The 21,969-nt window shown below is 40.1% G+C and overlaps 1 protein-coding gene across 2 annotated transcripts in view; it reads left to right on the top strand.

The window, feature by feature from the left end:
* The window catches only part of HSD17B4 (hydroxysteroid 17-beta dehydrogenase 4), a 115,912-nt gene that overhangs the window by 53,435 nt on the left and 40,508 nt on the right, over positions 1 to 21,969 (top strand). For both annotated transcript variants that reach the window (XM_067568589.1, XM_067568588.1), the window contains 2 exons: positions 5,325 to 5,390; positions 18,074 to 18,143. In XM_067568589.1, coding sequence (XP_067424690.1) covers positions 5,325 to 5,390; positions 18,074 to 18,143 — 136 coding nt within the window. The remainder of the gene's footprint in view (positions 1 to 5,324; positions 5,391 to 18,073; positions 18,144 to 21,969) is intronic.

Below are 21,969 nucleotides of genomic sequence, written 5' to 3'. Positions count from 1 at the left end.
TCCCATATACTGCACAAATTCTTTTAGTTAAAGGAAGTAGTTTCAATCTTTCATCTTTTAACTGTAATGACAGAAATCTGGACTTTCATGGCCTTTAATGTAGTTATGGACCTGAGAGCACACATAGAAACAGGTGCGGGGGGGGGGGGGGGGGAGGATACAAAACAATAAATGTTAATTTTGATTAATGTAATCTTGATTGCATATAATCTTTGCCCCGCAGTACTTGATTTCTTATCTAATTATATTATGAATGTTTTTAATGTTTGCATGATTAGTTTAAAAAAAATTAAATTCCAGCTGAGGAACTTGCAAGCAAGTGGTGTTATCCTCCTGTTTGTTTAAAATGGCTTGCAGAGCATGCTGTTCATGGGAAAAACCTCTAGAGGTAGCTCTGTTTCTAAATTGATGCATTTGTGTGTGTGTTGTTTCAGAAGCACAAGCAGGAAAGGAAAGGAATAGTACTGGTTTTCTCCACTCACTCTCTGGATTGTTATCTAGAGTGAAATTAGCGTCTTGGGAGGGTACTTGGCAAGTGACATATAATGTCACAATGTGGTTAATTGTATATGTGAGCTAAACACATGTCCAAACGCATAGAGCAGCTGTTCACCTAACTGACATGAAAAACGTGGCATTTAGATAGGAAATGGTATGAAGGACAGTTAGCAAAATAGGTGTTAGAACAACTTTTAGCACAATAGGTAAAAAGTTAGCACAACTTTTCTCCAGATCAGGGCCTGTAGGCACTATTGCAATACAAATAACACACAATCATATGGACTTTGCCATACTGCAGGAGCAGCACCACATAAGTTAATTATTTCCAGCTTACAATGGAGGGCCTATGCGTGTACATCCATAGTCCCATATGGACTGCTTTCTAGGTTGTTAGTTCACCTTGAAAGACAGAGAATTCACAAGCTAAAAAAGCTTTTATGTTTTAGATGTGTACTAAAATCTGGATCTACTATGTTCAAATTTCTTAATCTAATGGTCAAATCTTGAGGTGTACACCCAGTCGCAGAAGGTATGGGGAGAGGCTTTGTCTAAATATATCATGTTGTGCTCATAAATAAAATATTGATGAATCACTCTTGTTTTAAACAGAGGCACAACTCTTTGATGTCTCCTTGACAAATTTAACAAAACATTTATTATCATAAACCTGATTTCAATGAGACCATCTGTGTACCCACAGCAGCCCAAATGAGCTGCTACTAAAGTCATTAGTGGTGGTATTCGTGGCCCAACTCAATATTCTTGGACTTTTTTGTCTGATGTGGTGCTTGTAACAAAAACACAGGCCCACTAGAAATTAGATAATAAATAAAAAACCTTCTGGGCCAAAAATTATAGACTAAAATTATATTGTACTAATTCTTGTTTAGGAAGTGATTTGTTTTATTTAGTTTTCTTATGCTAACATTGAGAAAAGTATTCTTTGTTAATGTCACACTGATACAGTCTTGTTTGTATGTGATCTTCCTACATGAGAACAAATGAATAAATTGTTGTCCTTTGTTTCACTAAATGAAGAAATAAATCCATTCTCCTTGGGGCTTTTTAATATAAAGGGATATCCTGATGATGCTAGAATGTACCTTGGGTTGCCTGGATGGCTTTTAATTTGTTTTTATTTAATTCCTTGTAGGGTTATGTATTTTTTACAAATACCATGTCCAACAAGGTATGGGGAAGTTGCCAGATATGAAAATTGTAGGAAAAGGTCTGGGTGTAATAATGTTAAATTTTGTCTCATCTTTTGGTGCTCTAGATACAGAGGTAGGATGTGCAAGATTTTAGCAGAGTATTTATTGGGAGACTGGCTTATGAGTTCTGTTCTAAACTCTGCCTCTGGATTTACTGTAATTTTTGTCATGTCTTTCAATCTCTGTACCTCAGTGCTCTAAAATCAGTATTATAATACCACAGAGAGGTTTTGATTGTAATGTGTAGTATGTGCTTAGGTCTAGAGGTTTTTTTTTTTTTTTTTATGATGAGTGATTTTATTTCATTTTTAACATATAAAACATGAAAAAAATGCCTATGCCAAACTCTAGGTATCCTTATGCTAGTTCATGCTATTGAAATTTTATGTTAAAATACAAGAAGGAGTAGCAAATCAGGCAACCTTTCTTCACACACAAGAAGCTAGTTCCAACCATATACTCTCCCACCTCAGTTCCTAAAAAATATGAATCCCTCCCAAAAGCTCCCATTAGCTCTGTCCAAATAAAAGGGCTTTGTGCTGTGTCCCTTAGGTCACCCACAAATTTCAGGCAAGTTCATACCAGAGATGGTGGTGAATTTTCATGTCGGGTTCTCATATAAACTTTATGAGCAATTTCCTCTGTAATGTATTAAAGGTGCTGGAGCTTGAGAACGTCCTTTCGTCTAAAACAGTGTTGAATGTTGGGAGAGATGGTGTCTTTCATGGGGCTCAATCCAGTTAGGGCTTAATAGGACAGAACTAGTTAGCTTTACCTCCAGATGAAAATCCATAAACAGCCAATGCAAATTCTGGAGCAGTGGTATCATGTATTCATGGCAAAATGCACTTTGTTTATCAAACTGGCTATTGCTTCCTGCACCGCCTTCAGTTTCTGAGTTAATTTAAGGAATAGCTCCATTGTAGTGTTCTGAAGTGGCAAAGGCATGGGCAGTAAGACTTGCATCCAAGAGAGTAATCACAAACTTTTGAGCAGACACGGACTGAGAAAAGTCATCTTGTTCATTGTTACATGATTGTTTAACAGCAGCTGGGAGTATGAACAAGACCTCTGAACTGTGAACTTTTCTGACACATGGCTGAGATGTTTCCTCTGTCAGCTGGGGCTGAGATGATCTTTGCCTTTTCCTTCGACCTACTAATGTTATTTCGTGTGCAGTGAGCCTCAAACAGCTAGCTCTCATTGGGTAGTAACCGTGGAATAGATATCTGAGACACGCAGCCACTCGCTATGGCTCATGCAGCATGTGTTACTAGCATACTGAAAATACTTAATCCCATGCCATCTCACAAGCCTTATGTTGACCCTATGTACACATTAGCAGAAAGAGAAGAGAGCTTTTGGGACAGAAAAGCAATTACCCAAAACTATCCTCTGGTTTATCTCTTTCCTCTCAGATCTGAAAGCAAATAAATCCCACTCCATCTTCAGAGAGGCTATGTAGCATAGTCAGGAAAACTGGGTTATATTCCTGGTCCTGCCACTAGCCTGCTGTTAATCTTGAACAAGTCACTTTAATCTCTGTGCTTCAGTTTCCCCATCTGTAAATGGGGGGAAATGATGCTGAGCTCCTGTAAAGCATTTTGAGCTCTACAGATGAAAAGCACCCATGTAAGCACTAGGTGGTGGTATTATTATTTATCATTTATTCAGTTAGAAGCTAATAGTTCTCATATTGTTAGGCTACTTAGTCTTTAGCCAGGAGAAATTCTTCTAGCACACCCACATCCTTAGTGAGCAGTGCCAACCTAAATTCAAACAGAAGAGAGTACAGAAGTCATGTCCCAAGATCTTGCTCTTCTGTGGGAGTGGAAAGTTCTGTATGAATTGGAAGAATTTTTCCCTCCATAATCACAGTAAGTTTCTTCACCTCAAGTAAAGGAACACTTGAATCAGCTCCTGAGAGATGAGAGTACAGATGAAACAGGCAGACTCTCTGCTGTTTGAGATTTTGTAGATGTTTTGGTGGCAAAGAATCCTCTGTCTTAGTTGCCTCCTGTGTAGCCTCAGTACACTGTAGGTAGTATTACTAGGATTTGAACATCAGATCAAACTTCAAATGCAGTTTTCAGTATTTTGCACTCTTTTATAAAGTAGTTTCTTCTAATTCTGCTTTTGTTGGGGGATGCGCAGACTTATGATGACTTGGGATGATTTAGTTGGGGTTGGTCCTGCTTTGAGCAGGGGGTTGGAGCAAATGACCTCCTAAGGTCACATCCAACCTTAATTCTATGATTCAGGTCAAAATCGATCCAGCCATAGTGCTTCTTACAGTGGTAAATATGTATGTCTTGCTGTATCCCACACCAAATGTTTCCTGTCTTTGTCAACCGGTTCTCCATTAGCCTAGCAGTAGCAGTCTCACTTTCTTATCTAGGCTTCTAAACCTAGAATCCAGGCAAGACAAAACACTGCATGATGTGCTACTGTGCCTGCATTTTAATTCTGTATATTTCCCAATCCTTTCCTGGGATAACTTACATGATTACCACTAACTAGGATCTCTACTCTGAAAAGTGAGCAGGTAACTTCATACCATCTAATGGATTAAACTAGAATTCATTCTCTTTAGTGCACATCTGATAAACGCAATGATATAATGTAGAACTGACTTGCTATTGGTAAAAATCTACCATTGTAAATACTTCCTCTTCTTCAGTTTTCACAAATAAATTTCAGTTACTTGAATAGTTTTCAATGGGCTGCAATATTTTCACTTCATACAAATCAACCATTTAAGATGGAGTCTGACAGACTGTCATGTTGAGTTTACAATTTACATAATCAAAAAAACAAAGCTATAGATTCCATGAAAAGGACCTTGTTTCAAATGATAAGGTTCAAAATGTAGCATGTAGTTAGGAGGACAAAGAATAAAAAGCCAGAGGCTTTGAAAGACTAAGACAAGGTCCATAGTCATTCATACAGTGAACTTTTTCAAAAGTTTATTAAGCTTTTGTTTTAAGACAGTATTGAAATAGCTGTTGTTGTTGTTGTTTGTTTTTTTGCTTCAATTTATGGTCCAAAATGCTAACCTTGGTTTTGATAGGCTTCAAAGTTGGATCCAACTGTGAAAGTGTTAGAGAAACTAGTAACCTTCCTTCTTGAGCTTTTAAATAAATTTTTTTTTTATTTTGATAGTTTGGCGGAAACATCTTTAAATGGTCTGCTGTGTAAGAGTAAACCAGATTTATTGCTCATGATCAATAATCACTTCATAGCTATAGTGTGATGCCTAAAAATGTTGCTGGAGCAGAAGTTTGTGAACCTAAAAGAATGATCATCAATTATTCTGACTTTTGTAAAATGATGAAGCACCCTGGCATGTACAATGTTAAAAGAGCAATGTTATTATGCAGTGACAAAATTTGTGGCAAAAATGTTTTGAGGTGCTATGTACAAAGAGAATCTTGAAACAAACTTTATGGAGCATGTTGGAAATGTTTTCCTCTTATTCTTAAATATGATTTAACCCCCACCCTTGTGAAATCATTGTTTTAGTTCTCTTTAAATATGTCTGATGATGATTTTAGTGTGGGTAAAGGAGAGCAATCTTTTTTCATTTAAATATTCTAATTTTTTTCCATTCAGGTAACAGTGAACCCGCCTAACAGAACACCTGATGCTGTACTTTCTGATGTCACTACAGTTGATCAGGTAAAGTTTTACATTTTTAAGGAAGGAAAGTTCCTTTATCTGATTAACTTGGGGAAATCTCCTACCCTTGTTCCTCTTTATTTGTAATAAATTCTGTATTTTCACTAAAACAAAGTTATAAAGTGTTCTGCTTTGGGATACCATCACAGTGTGTATTTAAACTTTTTATGTATGATGATCTTTGTTTTTGTAAGGCTTATAATCTTATCAAGTTTTTCTGATGTGAAAATACTATATAATGGGAAGGAGGCTAAAATTATTAGCATGTCATATTGCATTTGTGAAAAATAATGATAATTAGAATAGTAACTTCCAAAAACTTGCACCAGTGCCTGACAAGATATGGAAGAAAGAAACAGCAGTGCAGAGTGACACAGTCAAAATGTTGTTAATGTTTTAAAAGCATACACGCATCTTAACCTCTGGTTGCATGTATAGAAATTAAAAACAAAAATAGTGAAACTTTACACTTTCACCAATTACACTTCCCTTTGCCAGGACCCTCAATGATTCAAGCACAATCACTTTCCCACAGCGAAAGCATGAATAAATAGGAGTCTTTACATCATTTTTTTAAGGTTAACAAATAATAAAACAAATTCAGGAACTAACAGCAATCCATCAAGAGAGCTCTGGATGAAATTTTCAGAAGTGTCTAAGTACCATTTCCAAAAGCAACTTAGATCCTTAGGAACCGAAGTTCCTTTGACTACTAATGGAACCTTGACTCCTAAGTGCTTAAGTTACTTTTTGAAAATAGGCGTAGGCTCTTAGGTGATTTCAGTGCTTATGAAAATTGTATCTGTTTTCTTCTAAATGTTTAAATGTAGGGACTGTTAGCAAAAAGACCCCAGCTGATCTTGTTACTCAGTCGTCATGTCGGAGCCAAGAGAGGGAGGCATTTTCTGCAAGTTAGGATTCAAACCATGTATGGGTTAATATAAACACCTTGAAGTGTGCTCAGAAAGCAACTGCAAGCCAGTTCATTCTTCCAAGAATAGATGTGGCATTCAGCACTCCATTAACGAGCCCTATTAAGTGAGAGCTGTCAATTGTAGGGCTAGCTGCTTTTGTGTCCCCTTTCTGGTCTGTGAATTCACCCACTCAGGTGTTAGGCCTCGTGTTCCTGTCCCATCTTCTCTCTTTTGGGATGGAGTAGAATTATTTCTCCCACTCCTAGACTGAGCTTTGGGTTATAATGTCCTGGGTCTCAACCTTGCTTACTTAGTTTGGCACCTGTGGTATTCCCCATTGGGAGTGTGTGACTAGTGGTGAATAGAGTGACTACGCAGCCTTTATAAACCAAAGCATTGTTTCATCTAAATAGTAGGAAAAAAGCATAACATAAGAGAAAAAGGATATGAGAAGAATAAATAGTTCATACATGTCTGATTTACCTAAATCCCTACCAGCCTGTTATAGTGATACAGGCAGGCCTAGCTTCTTCAGAAATCTCCAGCCAGTGCTTGGGACAGTCTGTCCAGCTCTCAAACAACATCCTTTCCCTTAGACATCTTTTGTCTTTTCAGTTTCCAGATGTTTTGGCCCTGCTAATCAAAAACCAGCTTGATGGGCCCAGTACAAAGTTGAGTCAGTCTCTTCAGGACCAACGGCTCTCCCATTGTCCTGTAACAACCCTCAAGTATTTGTTGACAGGTGTCTTACCTAGAGTCATTCTTTTGCTTTCTCGTTTGTTTCCCAGTAGCCTTGTTGATTAAGCCTAGTATAGTCATACAGTAAATGTTGTAATAACTGGGTCAATGTACATAATTCATAAATTCTTACAAAACAACTGCACATCTCTCACAAGGGCCCATTTTAACTTTTATTGAAGTCAGTAGAGACTGAATATCTTCAGTGGGAGTTGCATAGGTCCTAAATTGGTAACTACATTCTGTATTGGACATTGAGAAGCCTTCAAGGGTTGTTCTATATCAAGACAGCAAAGAGAGAAATAATTTTGGCAATGTCCATGTCCAAGAGGAAGAGAGGTTGCAACTTTTACCTATATGTAGATGGGGATAAAATGTTACTTTACTTTCCAGACCAGGGGAAGAGAGCCTTGGAACTGAGTGCTGTTAGAGTGCTAATGGCACTCCAGCCCAGTCATCTTATATTTCTCTTTGTGTGCATATTGAACAGAATGGGTGATAGAATGGAACCCTACAACACCTTACACAGCTGGACCATACCACAAAGAGCTCACTGCTTTTGTATCAGTATTTTTCTGTCTGTCCTACTGCATTAATATGTACAAACCTGCACCTGCTGTAGCAGTTTTCTGGCCTGCTCTTAATCTGTAATAAAAAAAGATTAAAAAAATTCCAGAAAGCGTTTGACTATTAGTAGTTTAACAAGAGATGAATCATTCAATTTCAGCCCCATAGGGGATGCTTAATGTAGTTATAGAGCCTGCAGTATCATCTAGTTACTCTTGTCCTGTCAGTTGTCAAACTGATATTTTAAATCAGTGAGTGGAAATAGATTCCACTAAATGATTAATCAGACAGTTAAAATATGCAACCTGTGATACACATATAATTAGACTTGCCTCCTTTTTATCCTTTTCCTAAACATATATTTTTAGCTTCTTAGAAATCTCTTTCACTCGTGAGGACTTACACAAAATAAGTAGTGATGGGTGGAAAATTATGCAGAAAAATTGAGTTAGTCTGATGATGCTCTTCATAGCTTTCTAAGTAAGACAATAAAAAGATTTTTGTAAAATCACCATCTATGGTGTGTGTCTGCTTCAGATATGATCTGTGATTCTTTTTCTCCTGGGGAAACAAAGGTGGAGTGAAATGAGCTTTTAATTAACTTTGGTAGTGGATATAATGTTCCAAATTTACAATGCTGGTGGTGAGGATGGTCGATGATAAAAATGGAAAAGAGTTTTTAAGAACATATCTTCAGCAGTTGTAAATCTCTCTCTCCCACTCTCCCCTTTATATATGCTTCCCCTCCCAGTTATGCTACATATTCTCTTTTCCTCTGCTACTGTTGATGTTGCACTTAGGTGAGAAACCTACCCAGCTACAAGCAGAGGTTGAAGTTCTGTGTGCTGCAAGTAAACTCCTGTATTTCTTCAATAAAATATCTGATAGATAGATGTTGGCTGCAGAATTCTTTTCTATTTGCAATAGTAGTATTAGATACTTTGGCTATAGACCTCTACACCTCCATATGGTCAGTTTTGACTATGAATATTCTGTGGGTGCTTTCCCTGTCCGTGGAATTCTCCTGGATTTTGGTGGTGGCTCTATATGGGTAGGATGAGGTATTTTAGTTAAGAGTGTAAAATGTATCACTAACTTTGCAGCCTAGCAAGATCATCTATCACACTTTCAACTATGCAATGGATAGAAAATTCTTTTATGGTTAAAGCACAGGACTCGGAATCAGATCTTGATTCTCGTCTCAGTCCTACTACCCATTCACTCTGAGAACTCGGGCAAATCACGAAGGGCTTGTCTACATAGTGCCTTCGTCCTTACTGTTTGCGGTGTAAATTCTAATATACACCAGTGTGCTGTGCACTAACTAGCCCATGTGGACCCTGCTGGTCCATGCCAAAATTTCCCTAGTGCACATTAACATAGTCTGTTTCAAACAGCACTACATTAAGGTGCACTAGGGAAATTTTAGTACCTGCCAGCAGGGTCCGCATTGAACAGCTAGCACACAATAAGCTGGTGGGCACTAGAATTTACACCCCAGCTAGTAAGGACCTCTTTTGTGTTTCAGTTTACCTATCTGTAAAATGCAAATACTTGTATCACAGCGATATTGAGATTTTCATGCTAATTTCATGCTTCAGCATGCCTAAAAGTTGCCTGACACTTCCCATTATAAGACCCTGTTTTCACTTTCTTATAACTTTGCCAAACTTGAGTCATTTGGGCTGAAATTTTTCAAGATGAGTGCTTGCTTCAGACTTCATTAGTTTTGGAAAACTTCAACAAAAACAGTTAAGCTGTTTCTCAGAATGACATTTGGGATGAATACATTTGTTTTGACTAGATTTAAAAAAAAAATCTTACAGCTGTTTTCTTGAGAAGCTCTAGCACTTCCATGCTTTTAAACAGGGACTTTAATTTGACAGGGGATTGCCCTGGCATTACGTATGTGCCTGTTGCGCGACGTGAAATTTGACCCAGATTTGACGACCTATAATCCTCTGGAAATCATTGTTTGTGTATGCTTAGTAGAGGCTTGTTAATTTGGCAGCTAAATTCTCCAAAGGTTCCATCTGCAATGGGCATGTTCCATACTGGGGCTGAGTAGGACTTTGCATGCAATTTCTGCTGCTGGGGACCACAGCGATGGAGGACAGGGAGACTCTCACCCTTCTCATATTCAGGCAGCAGGGGAAGGAGGAGCAAGCAGCCTTGATTGCAGCGGGGGGCTGGGGAAGAATGGTGGTAGAGAGCAAGATTAGGCTAGGGAGCCAGAGGAGCACAGCAACGAGCATTTTTTGAGTTGTGACAGACTAGGGGGACAGAAATGGGTGGGGAATGAGTATAGAACACAGACTGAGTGATAGGGACAGACTGGGGTGAGGGGGCATACTAGGGGGGGTAGAGCAAAATGGTTTGTAACCCCTAGAGAACATTCCCCTCCAGCATCTGGATTTGAAATTGTTATTTATGAGGTTCAACATTTGTCTGCCGTCTGGCAAATACCCTGTGGCAATGGGTTTCATAGCTATGTCTTATTACCCTCTAGCGGCTGGCCCAGGCAGAGGATAACAGGTTCTTCTTTTATCATGTGGCAGTGTGGACCCCACTGTAGGTCCTCATTTGAATAATGACTGGAATTTTTTTTTGAATACCAGTATCTGTCAGGGCTGTGCATGCACCCTGTGCTGCCTCATGCTCCCGTACAAGGGCATAAAGGGCAGGTTGGCCATGACACATCCTCTTGCCACTCCTGGCAGTGAGACAGAACCTGGCAAGTATCGAACCTGCTAGTTGTTAGCTCTGGATAACTTTTTCAGGACTTCCAAAGTCTCCAGAACCACCTCAGAGCCATCTGCCATATTCAGCAGCTGTGAATTGATCCAACCCATCTGGACCAAACTCTCCTGGTTTGACTCACCTTTATAAACCCCTCTGTACAGTGCTCCTTATCATGATAGACTTGAAACATGGGCTTCAAAGCCTTTCCATCCTATGCTGAACTAATCCCACTGAAGAGTGTTCACAGTAGAGGAGTCACAATCACATACCGAAAGAGGTTATAAAGAAATTTGCTCTATGAATGGGTTTTTATAGAATTGTTTAAAGTGGGACTTATTGAGGCTTTCTCTGATACCAACAGATACTGGTCTAGATGGACCTTAACTGGCATGACAGTTTCAATATTTTATACTTGGAAGTTTATGGGCTGTGTTGTTGATGTGAAGCTGAGAAGAGTTATCACCAGGGCATAGCCCATGAACCTCATTGTGGGCCCCACTCCCCCTCTGATTCCTTTGTCATTGGTACTGTTGTACATCTTGCTAGTAGAGGACCGGTTAATCTTTAAAGCCTGGATAGTATGGCAGTGCTGAATCTAAATAGGAGCACCGTGGGGTATAGTATTGATAAAAATGTATGTGCAATACTAATTTTTGTTACAGGTCAGTGATCTTTGAAATGAAACATTTTTTGCTTTAGATACTGTGAAAGGAAAATAAGTGCATTCCAAATATTGAGAAAGTATAATATATTGAGACAAAATCTAGTACATAAAAAACCCTCTGCCTCTTAATCTATTTGTCTCCCATTTCCCCCAACTTCATCCCATTTTAACAGCTGTCTGAGTGATGATTTCTGACTCAAAATGCTGCTGTTGTTGCTATGATTGTTCCTGTAAACAGGTGAAGCGCAGGAACTCTGAATTGCAAATTGGAGGTGAGAGGGCATGTCTTTGTTGTGTTAAAAAAAAAAAAAAAAAAAAAAAAAAAAAAAAAGTGGTTTCCTCTTACCTTGGGCTAGCTAATCCAAGTTGACTGACTTGGTTTAAAACAACAGTGAAGGCACAGCATCTCAGCTTTTAGCTTAGGTTAGCAGCTCAAGTTAAAGCCTCTTGGGAGCCTGGAGAGCTTAGGTCTTGTCTACACTAGCACTTACACCAGAAAAACTTTTTGTCTCTGAGGGTGTGAAAAAACCCCACCCCTGCGACATAAATTTTGCCAGTATAAGTGCTTGTGTGGACAGCGCTATGTTGGCAGGAGACCTCTCCCACTGACATAGCTACTGCTGCTTCTTTAGGTGGTTTTATTATGTTGGCGGGAGAGCTCTCTGCTACCGACAAGGCGGCTATACAAGTGCTCTTACAGAGGCCCAGCTGTATCAATACATAGAACTCCATACAGCTTTGCTGACCAGTGGACTGGCCTTAATTCACAGCAATATCTCCTAATAACCCATCAGATATTTCTGCAGGAAATAATCCTGCTTTCTCTGGGTTCCCTTTGATCAGCCCCAAGGAGACTCAGCCGGGAAGAGCAGGGGTGGGTCTGTCTGCCGCCATGGATTTGGGGGATAGGGGTGAGATTTGCTCCTTCCCAGGGAACTCTATAACCTCTTATTCCTTTACCCCTCAAAGTGATACTCTGTAGCACTCTGTGAGGCTGACCATACAGTTTTCTTGTTCTCTCCCCTGAGTGCCTTTCTTTGTATGAAATGATGATTAGATCCTGGAGTTCTGGTGCAATTAATTGGAACCTCCCCACCCCAAACAAAAGCAAAAATAAAGGTGTTCTCTTTAATTAGAATACATAGTGATTATTTCTGCATGGCTCTTTCTTTATTTTTAATAAAACAAATCAAGGTGTACAAAATGGGAAGGAATTTTTCAGAGGGTGGCATGTAATAGTTGGTAGCACCTTTTGGGAGGATGTGATGATACAGCAACATGCAAGAGAAGATTCTGGAAAGAATAGAGTACTTGGAGAGGGGAAAGTGGTTAAAAGACTAATGTTGACTCTCTGCCTTGCTCTCTGAAGGGTGCTATGTAGCGTTCCCTGAAAACATGTAAATTTACACTAACTTCAGAGGACAGCACAAGAGAGCCTCCCGGAAGCCGCAGGTGACTCTTGTTGTTTGTAGCATGAATAATTTGTTTCATGATGGAGAGAATTAAATGCTGCTGTTGGCTCACAAATGCTGAGAGCATGCCATGAAGATTTGCTTAAAAACAAAAGACAATACAGGCAGAACATAGTGGAATGAGGCCATAGCAAGGATGTGATGTTTTCTTAATTTGTCTGGAGGCTTTAGTGTTCAAAGAATGTTGCCCTGTTAGTTCCTTGAAATTGTGAAGTGAGCACCTAATAATAGCAAATTATTTAGAAAGTTCATTAAATTTTATGATTCCAGTTTCAAAATGTGTGATTTTTTTTACATTTCCTGGATTTATCCCTGCTGGGGGAGCAGCTAGAAATATAATTTTGTGAATTTCGACGGAGGCATAAAGATGATTGTGAATTTGGATTACACTAGGATTTGTTCTGCATTGTAAGATAGTGAAGGTGGAGGAATATATTGTGCTACTGGCCATTTTATTAAAACTAAATGCTTTACATAACCAACAGACCGCTTTCTTCTTCACCCATCCATACAAATATTTATTTCATTTGTAAAGCTTCACAAACCTAGGATAACTTTTCAGTTTAACAGAGGTTCTATTTAAAAGAATTTTTGTACATTGCTAGTAGTGGCGGTATTTTATTGTTTTAAAGTGACAAAAAGTTATCTAAAACCACATAGATTTGGTCCCTGTCCCAAAGAGTTCACAGTCTAATTTTAGACCTGACGAAAGGTATTGTGGGATAAATGGGAAAGAAAGGATGGAGTGGAGTGAGGAAGGGCAGGGGGTACTGTAGGAAATCATGCAGTTAATTAGTTTGGGTTTATGCATGTCTAAGTGATTCAAATAAACATTTTTAACAATAGTTGTTAAGGGCATGAGAAAAAAGGTCAAGGAGAAATTTGAATGAAGACTGTAGTGTCTTAGTGGAGCAGACTTAGAAGAATATTCTATTCATGGGGGCTAGTGTTGAAAAGGAAATGTTTTCTGGATAAGTATAGATTGAGATTTCCTACAGCATGTATCTGCTCAAAGAATGGAATAATTTGTGTACTGGGTTTTCATAAAAATATTCAGGTTATTGGAAATTGCTTATACTGATACATAAAATACTTGTTTCACATATCTCTTCCTCTAAAGTGAACAGAAGGATTTATTATGTGAAAAGTACATTAAAAACTTATATTTGTACTGGTTTATATTGCCTTCCCATTCCTCCTTCCCATAACTTACTCTGCAAAAATAGGTGATAAACATAACTTTGAATGCTTAAGGCCCTGGTTCAGCAAAGCACTTAAGTAGATATGCTTAACTTCCCTATTCAACTAGTCACTTAAGCATGTACTTAAGTACTTTTCTAGATCAGAGCCTGTATCGGTGCTACTAGCTGATCTTGGTGGCATGGATAAGAGAGCTCTGTAGTACCCTCATGTCAGAACACAATACTTGGAAATCTATAGATCCAGAGTCTTGTTCGGGCATTCAGCTTTTTTCCTGCATAAGGGATGTTTGACTGCTGCTATTCATTAGTGAAACTGTGGTTTTTGGCATGTGTATTTTTAGGCAAAGAAAAAGTTACACGCTATTAGACAAAATTCCCCTTTCTAGGCAGAAGGGAGAATGTATAAATGGATAGCTGGCTTCCTTTTCTGTTAGCTTTACCAGTGACCTTTATTGTAGTCTGCAGGCAAGATTGAAAAATTGGCATGGACATGTTGAATATCGCCTTTCCTTTTGTGATCTGGCAGGACTCCTAAATTGTTAGGAAATGAGACTTGACAGTTTGTTATTAATTGGAGAACAATCTAACCATGTTATGACCGACTTCAATCTAGTACTCCTAATCAATTGACTTGTCAAATTCCAAGGATGGATCGCTTTTTTATGTTATCACTGGAGACTCCAGGAAATATTATCATCATTGTAGGATCGTGGAAAGCGAAGCTAACAAGGCTTTTTTTTTTTTTTAAATCTGCCTTTGTTGTAGAATGCTATTCATATAATGAGACAAAAGACTTCCTTCAATGAAAGGAAATTGTTGACAGGTCCAACTTGGTTGCATTAAACCTGAACTAACCCACTGTGTTTGATCTAGTTACGTCTTCTGCTTTTTGTAACTGAGAACATTTCCATTATGATGAATGGGGAAGAAAGGTAAAACACTTTAACAGTTAGACAAAATCGGGTCTGAGAAAGGCGCACACTGTGTCACAGCTAAAACAAGATAAAAAGATAGTTTAGCATAAGCAGCTAGCATATATTCTAAGGGACCACTCAAGGTGAAGTGGCCCATTAACAACCCATTAACATTAACCCGCCAAATTTTAGAAGTTGCAGGAGTGTAATCACACTATGCTCCTTGTGTCGGGCTCTTGCATCCTCACTAGCCATGCTTGGGTCGACATTCAAAGCAGTGCACTGTTGGTAGCTATCCCACAGTGCAACTAGCCATAGAGACTTTTGGGAAGCTTGTTGTCCCATGATGCAACGTGCTCCCTCCCTTCTTGTCCCAAACAAACTGCAATGCTTTATCATGCCGTTTTTCTATTCCACGCGCACTCTCTTGCTGGAGACGCATGGAGCCTACTCAGCTCTGCACTATCATTATGAGCATCACAAATACCTCACAGCTTATCCTGCAGTATTTTCAAAGGTGAGATAGGAGCTGCAGCATGGAAACTAGTGATGTTACTTTCTTCCCTGACCAAAAAATAAATATTGGGGATGTTGAAATGCCAGTAGCCCTACCCCAGACACCTGGATAGCGAGAAGGAGCATTTCAGTAACAGGCTCAGCAAGTGTAGAATGGTGGAGGAATGTGCATTTGGGCGTTTAAAAGCCAGATGGAGATGTCTACTCACTAGGCTTGACATCAGTGAAAAGAACATCCCATCAGTTATATCTGCATGCTGTGTGCTCCATAATTTGTGTGAAACAAAGGGTGAAAAGTTCCCCCAGGGTTGGGCCGTGGAGGCTGATAGGCTGGCTGCAAATTTTGCGAAGCCAGATTCCAGTGCTATGCTCAGAACAACCCACGGGACACTTCGCCTACAGGAAGCATTGAAAAACCAGTTTTGCAGTTAACCGCAGTAATGTATGTCTCTGCTGTGCCTTTCTTTCCCATCTTCCACCCTCGCACCAGCAGCTTCTTCCCCTTTTTTCCCCACCCAAAGTATGAATGAATAAAGACAGATTTTTTTAAAGCTGCAAAGTTTTATTTGTGACCCATTTCAGTGGGGGGAAAGGAAGATAAGTTAACATGGTAAAGTGTCACTGTGCAAGCAACTGTGGTTGCATGCAATTCTTAAAGGAGCTGTTGCATCTTTCTACTCGCCTCCACCGGTGTGGAGTGCAGCACGTACTGCACCCTGCTCAGCCTCCTCCTAGAGCGCTGGGGGTGGGATCTGACAACAAAGTGGTAGACGGGTGAGTGTTTTGGAGAGACTGCAGAGGGAGTCTGTCCTGTCGCTGCTCTTCCTAGAGCGCTACCAGACACCTCAGCATGTCGGATTGATCCCTCATAATATGCAACATCTCCTGTTGCGTATCATGCTCCTGCTCCTGCGCTGATCCTCTGTGTTCCATGTCCATGTCTAGTTTTTCAGATGAGGGCATCCTCCAGGCTCTGAGCTCTGTGTCAGCAGCCGCAGAGATGTTCATTAGTTTGCTGAACATGTCATCCCGTGGGTTTTTTTTCCCCGCTTTCTAATTTGGGAAAGTCTTTTAGCAGGAGTTCTGCAAGGTGGGCTGAAGGCCAAAGTGTTGAATGTAAGAAAAGCAAAGCTCAAAGTTGCCAGTGTTAGCTGACCCAAAGTAGTAAAAGAAATGTTACAATGTAAAAAGAACTCCCCTTCATGTTCACGAGGCGAAGTCAGACCCGCATTCCAATCTGTACATCTTGGAAGGGTCGCACAGTCATGGTAAGCAAGAGGCCGTTGCATTTGTTATAGAGAGGCTTCATTAGCACTAAAATCCACAATCCACACATGAGCAAGGAGAGGGATCACTGGGCTACTTTGTAACATGCCAAAGATCGGTTTGCAAGGAGGTGGGCAAAATAGATTAGAGGACACTGTGGGTGAAGTGTAGTGGCAAAAAACATAGGGCAACCAGTGTTCCGACCCATAACACCCATAGCAACAATACCATGACTAGGAATTGTCCTGTGGAGGTGCCTAGAGACACCGTCCATGGCAGAGGAATAATACGGAGTGATTATATTGGTCGGGTATTTTAAACTTGCACCATCTTCCCTAGGTGACCATATGTGATATCGGTCTCCGGGGGGTAACCCATCCCCTCAAAAACAAAAACTCCTTTTAAGAAGCTGGACTGGGGACATAACCACAAAAATGAGATTTGCCCCCCACGCTCGCCAGATGTGCCTTCCCCGGCATCTCGATCAGTTCCGCTGTCCTGGGTGTGGCTGGGCTGCTCTAGGGAAATGAACCGGTCCTGGCTCTCAGGGAGAATGGATACCCCGCTCTTCTTCAGCCTGCTCTCCTCCTCCCAGAGTCCTCCTTGTTCATCCTGGACTGGGATTCTTTGCAGGTATCGAAGCTGCATGGTGGCACAGTGATGGGTCACCACTGAGAATCGCATGCAGCTTCTTGTAAAAGTGGCATGTTTTGGGCGAGGAGCAAGAATGGCTTTTAGCTTCCCTAGATTTCTGATAAGCCTGCCTCAGCTCTTTGATCTTGACGCAGCACTGCTGTGCGTCCCTGTTGTGCACCTTCTCCAACATGCCATAAGATATCTTCTTATGGATATCCAAATTTTTTTTGCTGGCTCGGAACTGAGCCAGCAGACTCTTCGCCCCATAGACCAATGAGATCCAAGACCTCTGGTTGACTCCATGCTGGAGCACGTTTGGGCCATGCAGTCGCCATGAGCAATTAGCTACAAAGTTCTCTCCATGCTGATCAAACCGGAAAAGGGAATTCATAATTTCCTGGGGCTTGCGGGGAGGAGCTATTTCCTGTTTATGTGACCACATTACGGCAGAGCGCGAATGTCCAAAGCGGTCACAACAGAGCATTATGGGATATCTCTTGGAGGCCAATGATGTTGATTTATATTGCACTCTGCCTACTGATGCTAATTTGACCCATGGAATTCAATTTCAGCACTATGCCACTTGCAGAGGTGGTTTTATTAGGTCGAATTTTACCGTGATTTAGATTGGTGGAACTTACATGCCAGTGGAGACGCATACTTTAGGGAATTGACGTAAGCGGCATTACCTTGACCTCCATTGCCAGTGTAGACCAGGCCTTCGTCAAGTTTGTCTGTGATTGGATTGATGTACCACCACAGTACATTTTTTTTCTTCCCCTTTGGCAATTGTACTTTTCAGTCATGTACCAAATCCAGATTCAGTTGTTGGCACTCTTCCCTGCATCTTTGGGAATTGTTTCTGAACAGTGGCAGGTGTTGAAAATAACATTTAATGTGTATTTTTGCTTGTTCATTATAGATTGCAGTATCAGAACACCAGCTAAGCAGATTGTGATGAATTTCTCCCACAATCACAGGCAACATGTGACTCATGCTAGATTTTTACCAACCCTGACTAATTTTCCTTTCTTGTTTTTCTGTTTCCACAGGCTGCCTTGTATCGGCTCAGTGGGGATTGGAATCCTTTACACATTGAACCTAGTTTTGCTGCTCTTGGAGGTGAGCTTCAAGGAACACTTTTTTTTAATAGTGCTAGGTTTGGGAATGATTGATATTATGTGAAAATTATGTTTTTAAGTTTGTCATTTAGTCAACAAATTTGAGGGATGTTGTGAAAAACAAACCCCAGCTCTTTTTAATGTTTCTTCTTGAAGCTTAACATTAAATGTCCTCTTTATCAGTCAAAATAATATGCAGCACTACACTTTTTTTTAAACAGCATTGCTGCTTTTGGCTACAGTTTATGTGCAATCCTTCCCCTCCCCCCCCTTGAGGAAAAGCTGGTCTTTCATCTTTCTGTTGGCGCTTCCTTACATCCCATTCTGCCACTTTCCCTAGCTTTCCCACTAACTTAAAGGTTGTAATCTGCGGTTTACTGTTTTAGTTCAAAAAGTTAATGTGATATCCTTTTGAAGCCACTTCTACAAAACTGTTCTGAGAATTATCACTAGCGATAGAGTTGGTCGGTTTGCTAATTTCACATGCCAAACTAGATAATATCAGGAATTATTCGTTGATGATATTGCCTGGGATAGAATGGAAACTAATTAGCTAAGAACTGTTTGTGTTTTTACAAACATCTGTTTAAATCTACTTTCGCTGTTTGATTCCTTGGTCTTACTGATCATACAGCTTGACTTTGCTCAGGGAGATAAGAGTTTGAGTCAACCTTGAAATTGATTTAAAAATCTCTGTGTGTCTTTGTGTCTCTGTAAAATAATATTTGCATGGCTATTGAAACACATTAACATGACAGTCCTGGAATCCCCTTCCAATGTTAATATACCAAACTCCTGTCCTCTCCTCATTCAGATCTCTTCTAAAGACTCACTGCTTCCAAAAACACTAACTCATGTTAGTGCTTTACCTCAACAAGGAAAAAAAAAAGGAAACACTTAAGTTAACTCTGCATCTCCCAGTGCATCTTGGTATAGCCAGGACTCACTTTTAGACTGTAAGCTTCTTTTGGGGAAGGGACTTTAATTTTTGTTTTGTACAGCTCTGCACTGATTGTTAGTACTTTACATATATTAGTTATTTATTATTTGTTGTTAAATTTCTCTACAATCCACGAGAAGATTGAACTGATCCACTTAATTGTGGGGTTTGTGTTGCCCAGCTGCTGCAGGTTGAGTATTTAAATAGAATCCTACAATTCCACTCAGAGTGGCCTGTGGGAGAGACTATTTTATCTCTGAGTAAGTGCCTGTGTTTATATGTTGAGGGACCAATATTAAGAAAACATCCTTACAAAAGAAAAAAATCACAGATTTTTCACCACTCCTTTGCTGCCACAAACCCAGACTTGCACATAGTGCAAGTAGTTTTTTTTTTTTTTTTTTTTTTTTTAAAGCCAAATTAACGTGGTAGCAGAGGGTATCTCTTCATCTGACAGAACCTAAGGAACAGCCACACTGCATTTGAGACAAGGTCTTGATCAGTGCCTTTGCCATGTGCATAAATTAAATATAAAGTTATTAATGAGCTGAATATAAATACCTGAAAATATTACCAACTAGTGTTAAATTTTACAGTGAATTTGATTTGGACAAGCTCATATCCTTTTTGTTTTCACTTCCCATGAACATTTTAAATGATCAAGTTTCTTTTTCACAAATGCACACAGAAAGCAAATGTTAAGCTTATGTGCTCAGGCATTCCAGGATAATGAATTTGAAACTCACAAATATTGTCACAGAAGCGGTATTTTTATATAATATCGATGCACTTGTATGGTCCTGTGTTGGATACCCCACCCCATACCAGGCCTGGAGGGTTAAGGTGGAGATGCAGGCCAATTAACTGCCCAGGCTGCCCCTGAAGAAGGAGATAGGGAGCAAGCCATTAATTGGAAATGGGCTCAGCTGGGTAGGAACAGGAGGGGGCCTGTATAAAGCCCAAGAGCTGTGAGCAGCAAAGGGCTGCAAGGAAGTAATTTACAGTAACTCCCTGGGAGGAGGAAGCTTGGGCTGGCAAACCCCAAAAGAGGGGAAAGCCCGATAAGTAGGAAGAAGCCCAGGGAAACAGCATTAAGGGGTAGGAATGTACAGACCTCGGTTGCTTGTTGTAAGGTCCCTGGTCTGGAACCCAGTGTAGAGGGTGGGCCTGGGTTCCCCTACCAGCCACTGGGAATTGGTGCAGGGCACTGGAGACGCCAGCTGGATGGCTGGTCCAGAAGGACTTTGATTTTTCTGGAAGGGGAGGACCTTTAGTGACCTGGCTGGAAGGCCAAGCCATGAACAGGAAGCTCCAGCTCCAACAGTGAGAGGGGCCACAGGGTAAAAGAGACAATAGGTAGAGACCCCACCAGAGGAGGGCAAGAGCTAATCTTCAGAGCCACCAGAAGGAGGTGCCACATGTTGTGAGTGGACTCCATGACAGGTCCCCATAAGTATTCTGTCTGAGCAGCTCCCAAGTATTCAAAATTAGAAATAATATTGATCTCTTGAGCATTCTCACTTTCATCCTAGTCTGTAGGAGAAATAGCCTGATGGGTTTATAAGTTTTTGAGCGCTTGTAAGTAATTGCGTGTGTTTATGAAAAAAGTAATGAAAGGAGGCAAAACTGAAGAAGTGAGTTTTGCGTTTAGCTCTGAAAGTGGTTTATCTCTTGCATAAATGAGTTCCATAGTTTAAGTTCAGCTTGAGTTCCAGCTTGTGAAAGTTCTGTCTCATGTACCCATGAGCTGCTTCATATTGAATGACTGATTCATTGTTCCAGTACAAACAACATTGCTGATATAGGAGGTTGTGATCATGAATTGCGGGATCAAGACCTCTGAGTGGCAGCAGGAGTACATTGAGAGCACAGGAGAGACAGGCTTCCTGCTCTTAATTACAGTGCCTGGCATGTGCGTGACGGCCCGGCCATTACAGAGAAAGTCTGGCTTTCCCTGAGGCCCTGACCCAGAAGGCAGTGTGTTCAGTTGAGGGGTTGGTGCCTGCACAGTCCTGTTGCTGTGAGTGTATTGAACATGCTTCAGAGATTTTAACAGAGATGTTAAGCTCTGGCAAGTCCGTACTGAGTATGTGCGAACTATCTTTTTTCAAAGATTTATAACTTGGACAAATTTGAGTGGATTTTCAGAGGAATGGCAAAAGTCACATTGCTAACACAAGGGCTACCCCCTGCCAATTTTCAACTCCTTCTTCCAATTCCAGTGGCCACTAGTGCTGTTCTAAGAAAGGCTGCTAGACATTTTTAATGTAGATAAAATAACTTATTTTCCCTAGCCTCACTCTAAGGGAAAAATATGAAATGGCTGAATTGTTTTGGCTGTATTTTTCCTAAATAATTCATTTTGAAGCAGATATCCAGCATAGAGAATTTCAGCCAAAACAGTTAAAGTGGGTAAAGCTATAAGCATCTGAAAACAGCATCTTGTGATGGGAAGTGCCAGGCAACCTCCATATATTGGAGGTAAGTAGCTCCAATATATATAAAATCATAGAAGTTATATATTTGCTTATCAAAATATTATGTATTTGAACGTCTCCCCGCTTCCTTAGACTGTCAACTCTTCAGGACAGGAATCGTGTCTACTTCTGTGTCTTGTGTGGCATCTGTCACAATGGGCTGCAATTCTGATTGGAACTCGTATTACTATAAGATGCATAATAAATTATAATAAAAGCTATTTTATCGGGATATTCTCCAGCTCTCTATTTCTGTGTCTCATTTACAATGAACTTAATATTAATTAATATTAATAATTAATATTAACAAAGAGGGGAAGGAATGCAAGCCAAAATAGGGAAATATCTAAATATTATTTAACCTGTTAAGTTAAATTAGTATTCAAGCTGGCAGGGCCCCATGAAGTAAT

The sequence above is a fragment of the Emydura macquarii genome, unplaced genomic scaffold (assembly GCF_026122565.2).
Source record: "Emydura macquarii macquarii isolate MOO-44397 ecotype Brisbane River unplaced genomic scaffold, CSIRO-AGI_Emac_v2 contig_2897, whole genome shotgun sequence".
In the NCBI taxonomy this organism is placed as follows: domain Eukaryota; kingdom Metazoa; phylum Chordata; order Testudines; family Chelidae; genus Emydura; species Emydura macquarii.
The sequence above is the reverse complement of the archived record's forward strand: the minus strand, read 5'-3'. Positions and strand labels throughout refer to the sequence as shown.